The sequence below is a fragment of the Pan paniscus genome, chromosome 7 (genome assembly GCF_029289425.2).
Source record: "Pan paniscus chromosome 7, NHGRI_mPanPan1-v2.0_pri, whole genome shotgun sequence".
Classification (NCBI taxonomy): Eukaryota; Metazoa; Chordata; class Mammalia; order Primates; family Hominidae; genus Pan; species Pan paniscus.
Window position 1 is genome coordinate 136,973,442 of NC_073256.2, and position 16,107 is coordinate 136,989,548.

The 16,107-nt window shown below is 39.3% G+C and overlaps 1 protein-coding gene across 16 annotated transcripts in view; it reads right to left on the reverse strand.

The window, feature by feature from the left end:
• Positions 1-10,474: 10,474 nt before the first annotated feature.
• ENPP2 (ectonucleotide pyrophosphatase/phosphodiesterase 2) overlaps positions 10,475-16,107 on the reverse strand; it is a 116,660-nt gene continuing 111,027 nt past the window's right edge. For all 16 annotated transcript variants that reach the window (XM_055116882.2, XM_063606471.1, XM_063606466.1 and 13 more), the window contains one exon: positions 10,475-11,080. In XM_055116882.2, the coding sequence (XP_054972857.1) occupies positions 10,910-11,080 (171 nt within the window). In that variant the 3' untranslated portion in view covers positions 10,475-10,909. The remainder of the gene's footprint in view (positions 11,081-16,107) is intronic.

Here is a 16,107-nt window from a genome sequence, read left to right on the forward strand (position 1 = left end):
TGAATTATCCTTATCCCTCCTTCTTTCTGTCATTGAGTCTTCTATTTATCTGTCCATTCTTTCCTTCCTTTCCATCCCCAAGGCTCCTGACATTGTTTGGGCCTTTGTTCTTGCACCCAGTGACAGTAAGACTCTTTACTGGCTGACTACCAAATTATGCTCTGCGTTGAAGACAGCTGGGGCTTTCTAAGTCACAACTTTGATCATGTCAGTCTCCCACATTAAAACGTTGAGTGGTAATCAAATGCCATCAGAATGAAGCTTAGATTCTTCCAGTGAGTTTCCTTGTTATTTGAGCTTGGCCTCACCAATCTAACTTTTGGCCCCAACACCCCGATTCCAAACCCAGCATAAGCATGCTACAGGAAGCTAATTTCCATTTCCTGAGCATGTTTTGATCTCTCAAAACTCCAACTTTTGCAAGTATTAGCTAGAACTGACTTCTTTAATTTTCTTCATAAAAGGCATTTTCCAGTTTTTCAAATACCTTTCTGGCTTCCACACCATCACTTCTCAGTGGCTTTTCTGATTTATTACTCCCTTCTTCCTTCTTGGAAGACAGCTTGGCACAGAGTAATAGCATGGGACCTGGAGTCAGAGAAGATTCAGATGCTGCCTTTCTGCTCTTATGTAACTCTGAACTATAATTTTGCATCAATGATCCTAATTTTTCTCTTCTATAAAATAAGGAGTTTAACATGAACTTCAGGATTATTGTGAGTAATGAAAGATAACACGTGTAAGGTCACTGGCTCAGAGTGTGGCATATAGTAGCTGCTTAATAAATGTTAATTTCCACATTGAGGTAGAGTCATTCTTTCTGTTCTCATTTAGTGTTTTTTGCATTGTAAATAGATTTTAACATATATTCATGACCCACTATATACTGTAAGGTTTTGAAAATTAAAAGCCATTTTAAATGCATTTTTATATTCACAGTGCCTATCTCAGTCTTACTCGTTAAATTAAATGTTAGATTAAATGTTAAATAAATTCAATTTAGCAAAAAACTGTATGCATTGCCTACTATGTCCAAGTTTTAGTGCTTGGGGAGCTAGAGAACACAAAGGTGAGTAAATTCTTGCCTTCAAAGATCAAGAATAACACTTCCATTTCTGATCAAGATGGACTAAGAGGGCCCAAAGTTGCCCTCCCACCTGAAACAACACTCAAGACATTGACCAGAAGGCAACAAGACAGGGATTACTGAGAAATGGAAAACAAATGAGAAAGCCGTGTGATTGTCCAAAACTGGGCCAAGCCACAAAGCAGGGAGAGCCCAGGTGGAGCCCAACCATCTTCTGTAATTAAGGAGACAAAGCCGGGAGTCCAGAGATGACAAGACAGTTGGATTTCATTGGGCAGAATACCAGATAAAAGACTTGCACAAAGAGAGAACTTTAGAATGCTGCAGAGGGTCTCCCTCCACTGTTTAGCTGAGCACAGATCAGCACTGAGGCTCTCTGTGAGGAAGCTACCCAAAGCCAGGGAAAGAATCACCTGAAAGAATTAGAAGGACAGTGCCCAGAGTTCACACAAACATTGGAATTCTGCCTGTTCCCAGTAGCCACAGTGCCAACTTTCATAGGGTAAGGTCATCATTTGGAATACTAAGGAAGGTCTTGCCTCAGTCGTAGGGATGAAATGGACTAAACACAGTGCTCGTCTCACCTCGCACAGCTCCCCTCATAACTAACAAAGCTTAAAAGCAAACATGCTCTTTTTTCTGAGAAATTTTTTTCAAGAAACTTTTCCCCAAAATTGTAACTGCATTACAGAGTAAAGCTCAGGAATATTCAAAGGTATGCAAAAATATCAAGCACCCAAACAGGTAAAATTTACAATGCATGACATATAATTAAAAAGTTACCAGGCATACAGACAAGCAGAAAAATAGCATCCATAATAAAGAAAAAAGAATCAATCAATTGAAACTGACCCAGAGATGGCATAGATGAGTAGAGTTCATAGACTAGGACATTAAAACAATTATTACAGTTATACACCATATGTTCAGAAAGCTATAGAAGAGATAGAACATGTTAAGTAAAGACATGGAAGATATTTTTAAAAGATTCAAATTCAATATTTTTAGATAAAAACTCTAAGATCTGAGATAAAAAATATGCTAGGTGCGATTAACAGCATATTAGACTTTACAGAAGGAAAAATTGGTGAACTTAAAGACATGGCCATAGAAACTTCTGAAATGAAATTCATAACAAAGTATGAAAATAAATGAGCAGTGAAAAAAATTCAATAAACCAAATATATGCATAGTTTGAATCCCTGAAATCATACAAGACAATATTTGAAGAAATAATAGCTATCAATTGTCTAACTTTGATGGAAACCATGAACTCACAGATCCCAAGCACAAGAAACGTGAAGAAAAATAGAGTACAGTACATCATAATCAAATTTCTTAAAACCAGTGACACAAAGAAAATCTAAGAAGCAGCCAGAAAAAAAGAACAAAGAATGACAGATTTCAGCCAGGTGCGGTGCCTCACACCTGTTAATCCCAGCACTGTGGGAGGCTGAGGTAGGAGGATCACTTGAAGCCAGTTCAAAATCAGCCTGGGCAACAAAGCAAGACTCCATCTCCACAAAAATAAATAAATAAATAAAAATTTTAAAAGAATGACAGATTTACCATCCAAAATAACACACGCTGGAAGACAATGGAGCAATATATATATATATATATATATATTTATTTTTTTTTTTTATTATACTTTAAGTTTTAGGGTACATGTGCACAATGTGCAGGTTAGTTACATATGTATACATGTGCCATGCTGGTGTGCTGCACCCATTAACTTGTCATTTAGCATTAGGTATATCTCCTAAAGCTATCCCTCCCCCCTCCCCCCACCCCACAACGGTCCCTAGAGTGTGATATTCCCCTTCCTGTGTCCATGTGTTCTCATTGTTCAATTCCCCCCATGAGTGAGAATATGCAGCGTATGGTTTTTTGTTCTTGAGATAGTTTACTGAGAATGATGATTTCCAATTTCATCCATGTCCCTACAAAGGACATGAACTCATCATTTTTTTGGCTGCATAGTATTCCATGGTGTATATGTGCCACATTTTCTTAATCCAGTCTATCATTGTTGGACATTTGGGTTGGTTCCAAGTCTTTGCTATTGTGAATAGTGCCGCAATAAACATACGTGTTCATGTGTCTTTATAGCAGCATGATTTATAGTCCTTTGGGTATATACCCAGTAATGGGATGGCTGGGTCATATGGTATTTCTAGTTCTAGATCCCTGAGGAATCACCACACTGACTTCCACAATGGTTGAACTAGTTTACATTCCCACCAACAGTGTAAAAGTGTTCCTATTTCTCCACATCCTCTCCAGCACCTGTTGTTTCCTGACTTTTTAATGATTGCCATTCTAACTGGTGTGAGATGGTATCTTATTGTGGTTTTGATTTGCATTTCTCTGATGGCCAGTGATGGTGAGCACTTTTTCATGTGTTTTTTGTCTGCATAAATGTCTTCTTTTGAGAAGTGTCTGTTCATGTCCTTCACCCACTTTTAAGCAACTTCAGCAAAGTCTCAGGATACAAAATCAATGTACAAAAATCACAAGCATTCTTATACACCAATAACAGACAAACAGAGCCAAATCATGAGTGAACTCCCATTCACAATTGCTTCAAAGAGAATAAAATACCTAGGAATCCAACTTACAAGGGACATGAAGGACTTCTTCAAGGAGAACTACAAACCACTGCTCAAGGAAATAAAAGAGGATACAAACAAATGGAAGAACATTCCATGCTCATGGGTAGCAAGAATCAATATCGTGAAAATGGCCATACTGCCCAAGGTAATTTATAGATTCAATGCCATCCCCATCAAGCTACCAATGACTTTCTTCACAGAATTGGAAAAAACTACTTTAAAGTTCATATGGAACCAAAAAAGAGCCCACATCGCCAAGTCAATCCTAAGCCAAAAGAACAAAGCTGGAGGCATCACGCTACCTGACTTCAAACTATACTACAAGACTACAGTAACCAAAACAGCATGGTACTGGTACCAAAACAGAGATATAAATCAATGGAACAGAACAGAGCCCTCAGAAATAACGCTGCATATCTACAACTATCTGATCTTTGACAAATCTGAGAAAAACAAGCAATGGGGAAAGGATTCCCTATTTAATAAATGGTGCTGGGAAAACTGGCTAGCCATATGTAGAAAGCTGAAACTGGATCCCTTCCTTACACCTTATACAAAAATCAATTCAAGATGGATTAAAGACTTAAACGTTAGACCTAAAACCATAAAAACCCTAGAAGAAAACGTAGGCATTACCATTCAGGACATAGGCATGGGCAAGGACTTCATGTCTAAAACACCAAAAGCAATGGCAACAAAAGCCACAACTGACAAATGGGATCCAATTAAACTGAAGAGCTTCTGCACAGCAAAAGAAACTACCATCAGAGTGAACAAGCAACCTACAAAATGGGAGAAAATTTTCACAACCTACTCATCTGATGAAGGGCTAATATCCTGAATCTACAATGAACTCAAACAAATTTACAAGAAAAAAACAAACAACCCCATCAAAAATTGGAGCAATGTATTTGAAGCACTGAAAGAAATAATTGTCAACCTAAAAGCATTTATCCTCTAAAAATATCTTTAAAAGTTATAAGTGAAATAAAAAATTTCAGGCATACAAAAGCTGACCTCAAAAAGTGAAAAATATGCTTTGTTCATAGGTAAAGAGGATCCTCTTTAGAATTAAAATGTCAATTCTAAATCAATATATAGAGTCAACAAAATTCCAATCAAAATCCCAGTAGGCACTTTTCTAAAAGTTAATTAGGGTTCTAGACTTCATATGGAAATGCAAAGGATCCACAATAAAGAAAATTACCAAAAAAGAACAAAGTTGAAGAGCTAACACTACCTGACTTTTAAAATGTTTAAAGTTATAGTAATTAAAACAGTGTGGTGTTGGTATAAAATAAGACAAATAGATCAATGAAACAGAATAAAGAGCCTAAAAATAAACCCACACCTACCTGCACAACTGATTTATGACAAAGGTAAAAAAAGATACATGGAAAAATATAGCCTTTTTTAAAAAGGGTGCTGAAAAAATGGATATTCATATGCGAAAAAGAGAGTTTATATGCATACCTTGTACCACACACAAAATTAACACAAAAATGAATCATAAACCTAAAGGTAAAACCTAAAAGTTTAAAGGATCTAGAATAAAACAAAGGAGAAAAATTTTGACCCCAAGCTAAGCAGATTTCTTAGACACTACACTAAATGTATAATCTATAAAAGAACAAATTGGTAAATTGGCCTTCATCAAAATTGGTTAAAACTCTAATCTTCAAAAGACACTGCAGAGAACGAAAACACAAGTCTCAGACTGGGAGAAAATCTTTGCCATGTATTTTTCAGGGACTTGAATCTAGAATATATAAAGACTTTTTAAGACTTGATCACAATGAAATGACTCAATTTTTTTAAGTGAGCAAAATATTTGGACAGACACTAAATAAAATACATGGGTGGAAAATCATCACATGAAAAGACACTTAACATCAGTAGTCACTAGGGAAATGCAAATAAAACCACAGTGAGGTACCACTAATTCACCTATTAGAATAGCTAAAATTAAGGCTACCATTCTAAAAGTTGACAACGATGTGAACTAAGTGGAACTCTGATATACTGCTGGCAGGAATATAAAATACAGCCACCACTTTGGAAAACACATTGGAAATTATTTAAAAAGCTAAATACATACCTACCTACCACATGATCAAGCCATCCCATACCAAGGTATTTACCAAAGAGAAATGAAAGCGTATGTCCATACAAAGACTTGTACACACTGTTCCTAGTTTTGTTTGTATTTGTTTGTAATAGTTAAAAACTGTCCATCAACAGATGGAAATAACTGTCCATCCACAGATGAATAAACAAACATTGGTATATCCATGCAATGGAATACTACTCAGCAATTTAAAAGAGATTAACTACTGATACATGCCACAATTTCAATAAGTCTCAGAAGAATCATGCTAAGTGAAAGAAGTCCAACAAGAAGTGTATACTGTACTATTCCATTAGAGTAAAACTCTATACCAACTAATCTATAGTGACAGAAAGCAAATCAGGGCTTGGGAATTGGGGGAGGGGGATGGTATGTGGTGGGTATGAGGAGTTTACTCGGGAACAGGAGGGACTTTTAGGTGCCATGAATGTGTTCACTATCTCGATTGTACTGATTGTTTCAGGGGTGTATATAGATGTCAAAATGCATCAAATTGTATACTAAGTATGTGTAGTCTACTTCTGTCAGTTTTTCTTCGATTAAGTTTAAAAAAAAAAAAAAAAGCAGCAGCTGGGCGCGGTGGCTCACGCCTGTAATCCCAGCACTTTGGGAGGCCGAGGCGGGCGGATCATGAGGTCAGGAGATAGAGACCACCTGGCTAATACGGTGAAACCGCGTCTCTACTAAAAATACAAAAAATTAGCTGGGCATGGTGACGGGCGCCTGTAATCCTAGCTACTCGGGAGGCTGAGGCAGGAGAAACACTTGAACCTGGGAGGTGGAGGTTGCCGTGAGCCGAAATCATGCCACTGCACTCCGGCCTGGGCAACAGAGCGAGACTCAGTCTAAAAGAAAAAAATAATCAGCAGCCAGGGCTCATCTTTTTCACTTCTACCTTCCAGCCAGAACTGGACACCCCTGCCAAGAGGGGTTGATGGGGCCTGTACTTCCTAGAAACGCAGCCCAACAGGAGCCACTTCCACTCTAGGCTGCACTTCCAGCAGTGTGCTCTTCGCCCCAGGCTACAGACTTGAACATCTCAGTCATGTTCTTCGTTGTCCCATCCCATCCCTCTCCTCAAAGCCTTGGGGTAATTCCCATTGCCTTTAACACTTCCCACCCACAAGGCAGCCTGGTCCTGACTCAGCAGAGGGATAGTGAGGGAGAGCTGAAGTAAGAGGAATCATCTGGACTCATCTGCAGCCACCCTCTTCCCAACCACCACGAGGAATAATGGGCACAGGAAGCTTTGGGGCTGTGGCTGTTGGGCAGAGTTATGCAAACCCAGTTGGCAGGAAACACTGCTTTTGTTCAAATAATTTTTTTTTTAAATCGGCCCTCTTATAAACAACTCAGGATGTTTTCACCCTTGGGAAACTATGTGGATGGCTTCAGAAACTGCCTCCCTAAAAGGAACTCACTGTAATGGGGTAAACCACTGGAACAGGACCACCATGCTGGCGAGTGGTTTGCAACTTGCTCAATGAAAGCATGAATGGACCAAAGTCTCAATATTAAAAAAAAAAAAAAAAAAAAAAAAGCAGCTTAAAATAGCCTTCTAGACCTCATTTTAATAGAGTCCCTGTCCATTCAGGGATTTTCATAAATAACCCCACAATTAATGACGTGTTTATCAGCAAAGCCACTCACCTGAAAATATACAGTGGTTGATGTCCTCTTCGGGTATGGAGTTTCTTTTTAAGAAAAAAAAGACTTATCCTAAAGATAAAAATAGAGCAGAGGTACTCAACTGAATTTGCAACCGGTTTCCCCAGGAGCCTCAGGTATAACCTATTTGGAGAAGAGTTCAACCTGAGGTGATAGAGGAATCTAGCTTAGCAAACAGTTCGTGATTATTTTTATTTTTAATCAAAATTAACCCTTCTCTCTTGTAATGCTACTGTTGGAAGACAATTACAGCACCTAGTAAGTGGACCTTCTCTTATCAGATTTTTTTTTTTTTTTTTTTTTTGAGACGGAGTCTCGCTGTCTCCCAGGCTGGAGTGCAGTGGTGCGATCTCGGCTCATTGCAAGCTCCGCCCCCCGGGTTCACGCCATTCTCCTGCCTCAGCCTCCCGAATACCTGGGACTACAGGCGCCCGCCACCGCGCCCGGCTAATTTTTTGTATTTTTAGTAGAGACGGGGTTTCACCATGTTAGCCAGGATGGTCTCGATCTCCTGACCTCGTAATCCGCCTGCCTCGACCTCCCAGAGTGCTGGGATTACAGGCGTGAGCCACCGTGCCCAGCCTCAGATGTATTTTTATGTGGCATTATATCTAGAGCATAGCATGTGATTATTATTAGGTTGGTGCAAAATTAATTGCCGTTTTTGTCATCACTTTTAATGGCAAAAACGGCAATTAATTTGTGCACGAACCTAATACATGGGGTTCATGTACTGAGTGAGACCTTAAATCAGATCCCATCACACTTCTGTCCGAGACTTTTCTATTATTACTCGTTGCATTTAGGGTGGAATCAAAATGCCTCAGTGGAGCTTATTGGGCCTCAATGAGACCTGACCTGATCCCAACCCACCTCACCACTGTGTTCAGGCACATCTGTTTTCATTCAGGCTCATCTGTTTTCTTTCAGATTCTCACACATCCTAAGATCTTTCCCGACCCCAGTCCTTGACCATGCTCTTCATTTTTGTCCCTCTTTTTCTAGAGGCCAGCTCTTCTCATCTCCTAGGTCTTGGCTAGAAAGTCACCTATGAAGCCATTCCTTTTCCACCTTCTTGTTACTCTCCTCCACCTGTTTAATTCTTTCACAGCACATATAACATATAATTGGAGGTGTTTAAAAGGGTCTCTTTCATTAAAGTGCAAGTTCTATGAGCCAGGAACTATGTTTATTTATTCACTGTTTTATCCTCAATGGAAAGTATCCCTTGTCTATCTGAAATGGTTGGGTCAGGAGGTGTTTTGGATTTTTGATTTTTCAAATTTTGGAATATTTGCATTATGCCTAGGTTGAGCATCCCAAATCCAAAAATCTGAAACCCACAATGTCCCAACAAGCATTTTCTTTGTGCATTGTGTTGGCACTTGAAAAATTTCAGATTTGGAAACATTTCAGATATCAGATTCTCGGCTTTGGGATGCTCAACCTGGCATATAGTAGATGCTCAATAAATTATTGTTAAATATTAAATGAATAATGAATCATATTCTAATTCATTTCTACCACGCTTTCACCCTACCCCAAACTCCAAAGCCCAATGCATCCTTCCTCATTCATATCTTCATTCTTCCTCTTTCCATGAAATCTTCTCTGAGCTTCCCACTTTTTCAGCATTCAAAGACAAACCACAGGAAGTGCCAGAGGCATGCCTGGAACATAGTGAAAGCTCCATAAATACAGCCACATTGGTATCACCATGATCACTTCTTCCAGTGTAGTCCTACAGCCCTGTTTCCAGGACATCAGTTTTTCCCTTACCGCCTTCCCAATTTTTCACATATCCCCAATACCATCAAATTTACTGCGCTACTTTTGATGTAAATTATTTTTGACATAATGTCTTTCTTCTTAATGTATTTTTAAAGGAAAATTTATAGAAATTAAAACCCATTTCACTGACCATAAAAGGGAACAATTAAAAATAAATAAAACAAAAAATAGGCTATTTTCTTCTGATTTTTTTGTCTGCTTGTTTTTTCTTTTCTTGAGATGGCATCTCACTGTGTCACCCAGGCTGGAGTGCAGTGGGCCTATCTTGGCTCACTGCAACCTCTGCCTCCCGGGTTCAAGCGATTCCCCTGCCTCACCCTCCCAAGTAGCTGGGATTACAGGCATGTGCCACCACCATGCAGGGATTTTTTTTTTTTTTTTTTCTATTTTTAGTAGAGATGGCGTTTCACCATGTTGGCCAGGCTGGTCTTGAACTCCTAACCTCAAGTGAATCTGCCTGCCTTAGTGTCCCAAAGTGCTGGGATTACAGGCACGAGCCACTGCGCCAGACCTTGTTTTCTTTATTTAAGGGAGATTAACAACTGTTAGAGATATAACAACACTATTCTGAGTCTTTATGCCACAATTTGAAAGACTGAAAATTTTTTAATGACTTCTTCACTCCATGCATCATTAGTATTTAAAGCTATAACTATGTCCATTTAAAATTACCCCCACATATTACTATTCAGACCTTTCTGTCCTATTGTGTTGTTACTAATACTTTTTACTTGGCATTTGTTATTCTCTACCTGGATTGGCTAATTACATGTTTATATCCATATCTCATCCCACTGTCTTATTTCTCTTTATATCCTCCAGGGTTCTTAGGTCAATACCTTGTACAGAATATTTGTTCAAGGCAGTTTAAGTTGAATCTAATACTTACAGTTTTCAACCAACTTGGTCAAAACTTCAAAATATTTTTCCAAACTTCAAAATATTTTTAAAAGAGATACATTGAGAGATTGTATTCAGAAGTGCTTCTAATTCCTCTTTCCCTCTGCCCTTCTGATTTCCTATAGATATGTACCTAAACCATCTCATCCAGACCACTGTGGTTAAATGTCATATAAGCAACCAGGAAAAGGGCCTAGTACAAGACATGTGTTCCTTACACGCATGAATACACCTGAAACAAACCCTCTAATTTATAAGTGAAATAAAAGCCAAATAAAACCAGAAAAAACTGAATGTGTGATTTATTATGTTTAAGATTGGTTTATAAGGCTTAAATATATCTGTCATAGTTAACAGTTAACAGCAAATAAAGGCAACTTTACAAAATCAGTGTTTCCATACAGTACAGAACTAAATGTGGCAACTGTGCATTGGAAAATTAATATTTCCTCAATGCAAATATCAAATCTGCAGCACCATTTAGAAGCTTCCACTAAAAACTCAAGCTGCAGTATTTATTACAAGCTCTACTCAGAACACAAGGCTACCTAAATCAAGCATTAGAGAAAAACAGTGGAGTCATTCAGGCATAATATGTCAGATTTGGTACAGGATTAAAATACTAACATTTTTAATGTCCTGGTTTCAAATTAATAAATACAAAAACAATATAAAAATATACAACCAGTTGATAAGACTGTACTGCAGATGCTCAGAAAGTTAAATCTCGCTCTCATATGTATGCAGGTATGTCTTGAGTGTCAGGATTTCTGGGTAGCTGCGGCTGGTCTTTCGGAAGAAGTCCAGGCTGGTGAGATGTTCAATGTCACGCACCCGAGCTGTGTGCATCTTCATGAGTTCTTCTACCCATTTTGATTCGTCCTCTGAGCTCTGCAATGGAAATAGAACAAAATCAGAATCAGAATTTTCCAGAGGAGTTTCTCCAAATGGTCAGTTTACTCCAAGTCCACAAATGACCTCTGTGCACTCTTGCACACAGAGCCAATGCATGTTGATCCTTCCTGGCCTCCCTGCCACTCTACCGCATTCCTATGGGTAATGTGCCACAAATACCTGCCCTTGGCTGTAAACATTTTCAACAGCAATTAACTGTACCAAATAAACGAGACATGTGGTGTCAGAGGGCATTTGACTCAATAGGTTCTCAGAACATAAATCAAATTAGGAAAACCAAAGGCCCTAGAGAATTCAGTAATTTGTTTCTTTTCCAAGCTGTCAAATTGCAATATTGAGCACAGAGTACAAGTAACTTGGAATATGCTTCTGCTTCCCAAGGAAGGTGAAGAACTTAAGCCTAATGCACGAAATGATGTGTGTGCATTCCTAGTTTTTCAAAAGAAACTGCTGCCTCAACTACGTCATCTACTAGAATGCATAAATTGCTATTTGAAAAATGAGGTCAACTCGAAGCCGCTCAGTTGACACATCTGGCACTCTATAGGGCCCAACAGGCCAGAGGTGGAAATGAGGCTGTACTACTTCTTGGCTATGAGAGCTTGGTCAAGCTACTTGACTTCTTGAGGCCTCAGTTTCTTCCTTGGTTCACAAGGATAATAATGCTTACTTCTGCAGCTCCCTGGGAGGTTAGGGAGGAGAGGAGGGAAGAAGGGGGGGAAAGGTAAAGCAAGGAAACACGGAAGAAAGAAAGTGAATCTCTGCCTCAGCTGCTTGCCAAAAATTGCCCCACTGACACAAGTTGCAGATGAAAGACATTCAGATGTCCTACATCAAACAACTTATTTCATGTCTAACTTGAAACTAAAAGGTAATTCAGGGAAGCAGTTCTTTGCATCTCAAAAATAGCTTCTTTCATTTTTGTGGGAAGTTGAGGGAAAGAGTGAGATCTGAGAGCTCTGTGAATATGGAGCAGTGTCTACTTTCATTAGTAGACATTGAGCAGGAGGGCCTTTGCAAGTAATTCCATTCACAAATGCCTCTGGAATTGCAATGGCTTCCAAAAGCCCTTCTACAAGTTGAAGGGTGGCTGCATGTCCCAGGTCTGGGAATATTCAGACATGCCCTCATCCAACTCTTTACCACCAGTGGTCTCAATGAACTATCCACCAAAGCCCAAGAACCTGCAATGGGCTTTCTCGGAAAGCTCCAACCCACACAAACCTGGACAGGGAACTGCAGCAGCTTGTGCCAGTGCTAAATATGTTCGGGAGGGTGTTGGTTCAGGAAACTGATGCCTGGCCATCTCAGGCAAAATGAAGAAAGGGGAAGAAATTGCTTTGCAGGCTGGGGAGGTAAGAATTTTAACCTTCATGTCCCACCCTCCTAACCCAACCTAACCAAGATCTCTGCGATTCACAGGAAAGGAAAGACCTAAATATAACTCTACCCACAATGGTACTGACCAGTCCTCAACGTGACCCTATAATTAACGAAGTAGGAGGTCTCCAGATGGGTCAGGACCCCCTCAGAGTAAGCAGGGCAAGCATGAGCCTGTATTTTGGGAGAATTTTCATATTCAGCTCATTTGTTTGATTTTTCAATGGTCAGTCAGTCCAATTTTTTTCTTTGTAAATGCAGTCATTTTGAATGTGTGGACAGGGGTGAAAAGGTTTTTCCTAATTTAAATGATGGCTAGCTGGGATTATAAGAATTCTGCAAAAACATCTGTCTTTTGCTATTTCTTTCCTTGGGAAGTGATTTGCCAATTTCATTGGAGAGGCAGTCTCTTCTGGTTCTCACACTCTGAAATCTGTTCTATAATTCATCATTAGGAAATACTAGCTATGTGGCATGTGAAGGAAATATCTTCTGCCTTGATGTGAGCTGGCAATCCACAGAAGCATTCGCTGATGAAGACTGTGCTGCAAGATGCAAAACTAAGACAATTCAAATAAAAGTTCATGAACAGCAAGGTAGGGAGGACAGGAAAGACTTTAAAAATAAATCACTTAGAATATTAATGCAAACAAAAGCACAATCCATGAACTTGCTTGCTGTCTTCCTCATTATGGACATTTATTCTTCACCTGTCTTTTCTCCCTGACTTTCTCCCCAGGTTTGTGAATTCAAGTCCCAGCAGTTTTAAGGTAAAATTCACAGCAAGGACAGCTTCTACATGAACAGGTGACCCTTCAACGAGAAGCATGCTGGCCATGAACTCTACAAGAAGTGCCTCCAGACTCTGTGCAGAGTCAGGAACCAGTAGGGAGAGGAAAACCTGTGAGGACTTCAGTGGATTTCATTTATCAGATATAAAATTTAGATCAATTACAGAACATCCTTTGTACCGAGTTTAGAGCAGTATTTTTAAAACTCCCCATCACCAAATTCCTCTAATGACCGAACTTGAACATGTATTCCCCAGGAATCTAGGTACACCTTAAATGGCCTGCTATGTATATGAAATACCTTTGTAGTCTTTTCATCTTAGAACTGTATGGCAATTTTTATTTTTATCCCATAATACAACAGTTTAATGTTTTGCAAGAATTTCACCTCCCTACAAGTTTCTAATAAAACTGAAGCTCAGAGAATGTATACCATGTTATACGGAAGCATTACATCCACCTGGGGGTTTTTGGTTGTAAACAACCAAAATTGAGAGGGCCAAGCCAGTAAGTTGATAACAGCTTGTCTCTCACTTGCAGTTTCCACATTTCTCTACCACCCATTCCCAATATTTATAAAACCCTATGGATCCTTCAAGTATAATATTGCTGTCTTCCATCCTTCATTTTAGATCTCCAAGACCACAACCCCAGTTCAAGTTCTCTCTTGCCTCACTCCTGTGAATCTTGCCTAAGTCCTTTGAGCACAATGTTCAGTCTCCTCCATTTCAAATTTATCTTCCTAAAGCAGAGCCAAAAACGTTGCTCTTCCAACTAAACATTTTCCTTGGGTACCTAATGCCTGAACCGTAAGAAAAAAATTCCTAAATTCCCAAGGTTCTACTATGGAAGTCTGATAAATTGGAAAGAGGATGGGCTCTTGGAGTCAGAGGCCTTAAATCTAAAGCTCTGCTCTTCTGCTGACTAACCAAGTAACCACACAACATACTTTCCCCTTAGTAGCTATAAATTTCTCAACAGTTAACAAAAAGGCAGGGGAGAGATCATATATATACATATTTGCCTCATACTATGGTTATATGATTAGAAATAATATATGTAGAGGACCTACACATAATCGGATCACAACATGTACTCAATAAATGGTAACAACTACTACTACTGCTCCTGCTATGATATCTACTATAGCTACTATTACTACTACTACTTTTAAAAAATTTGATTCCAATCAACTTTTAAAATCTTTTCTCCCACTATTTGCCCTCATTTCTAATATTCAGGCAAAACTTAATTCACTTTCTGGGATATATTTAAACTTTCTAATTTTCTTCTACATTCATAGCCTCAATCTTCACCCATAATTGAAGTCAACAGATCAAAAACTATCTTGCCCACAAAGCTGATCATCTCTATTGAAGCTATTCTTGTGGCTCCTTGCCTTTCAGTGTTGCAATTTCCATACCTGTTTTATTTGTTGACCCACTCTGTGGGCTGCCTAGGAATAGTGACTCTGTCTAATACACTCTTGTTTCTCCTAGAGTACCTTATACAACTTAGGAATTTGAGTAGTACTTGTTGACTAAAGATTATCTTCTGTAGATTACATCTCTACTCCTTCTGTCATGTGAAACGAAAGCATAGACCATTACTTCTAAAATCAACCTTTGAGCACAAACTTTCCATCAAAGTAAAAGGACCTGAAGATTTTTCCATTTGTCCCTGAGTGTCAAGTTAGTACAGGGCCAGGAGCATATAGCATGGCTCCTGTCTTCCTCCCTAGTGTTTTCATGATGCCATCCTGCATCCTAGCTGTCTCCCCACAGGATGAGTGAATCAGGAGTCATCTGTGCTATCTGAAAAAACAGTGACTGTTACACCTCCATCATAACTAGTAGCAAACCTGATTAGTAAGGTATAGATTTCTTTCTCGCTTGCTCTTGCTTTGTGTGTGTGTGTGTGTGTGTGTGTGTGTGTGTGTGTATTAAAAAGTTTTCATGGCTGGGTGCAGTGGCTCACGCCTGTAATCCCAGCACTTTGGGAGGCCAAGGTGGGCGGATCACGAGGTCAGGAGATTGAGACCATCCTGGCTAACACGGTGGAACCCCGTCTCTACTAAAAATACAAAAATTAGCTGGGCGTGGTGGTGGGCGCCTATAGTCCCAGCTACTCAGGAGGCTGAGGCAGGAGAATGGCGTGAGCCCGGGAGGCAGAGCTTGCAGTGAGCCAAGATCACACCACTGCACTCCAGCCTAGGTGACAGAGTGAGACTCCGCCTCAAAAAAAAAAAAAGTTTTCATTATGGGCCACGCACAATGGCTCATGCCTATAATCCCAGCACTTTGGGAAGCCAAGGCAGGTGGATCACTTGAGGTCAGGAGTTCAAGACCAGCCTGACCAACATGGTGAAACCCCATCTCTACTAAAAATACAAAAATTAGCTGGGCATGGTGGTGCCCGCCTATAATCCCAGCTACTCGGGAGGCTGAGGCAGGAGAATCACTTGAACACAGGAGGTGAAGGTTGCAATGAGCCAAGATCAAACCACTGCACTCTAGCCTGGGTGACAGAGCTAAAAAAGAAAAAAGTTTTTAATATGGAAATTTTTAAACATCCAGAAAAGTGAAGTGAGTAATATAATAAAATTCCATGACCCCTTACCAAGCTTCAACAATTATCAAAATTTTGCTAGTTTCTACTTTTTTATAAAATTTTGTCATTCTCCACTTTCTTTTGCAAAATGAAAAACATTTGGACATTTATTTCTCAAAATTGTACACATTGATAGAATTATGTTAAATGCACACATACATTGAAAAATAAAGAGTCATTAGAAGGCAAAATTCCTACGTGTTAAGCAAAGTTCTGTTTGGT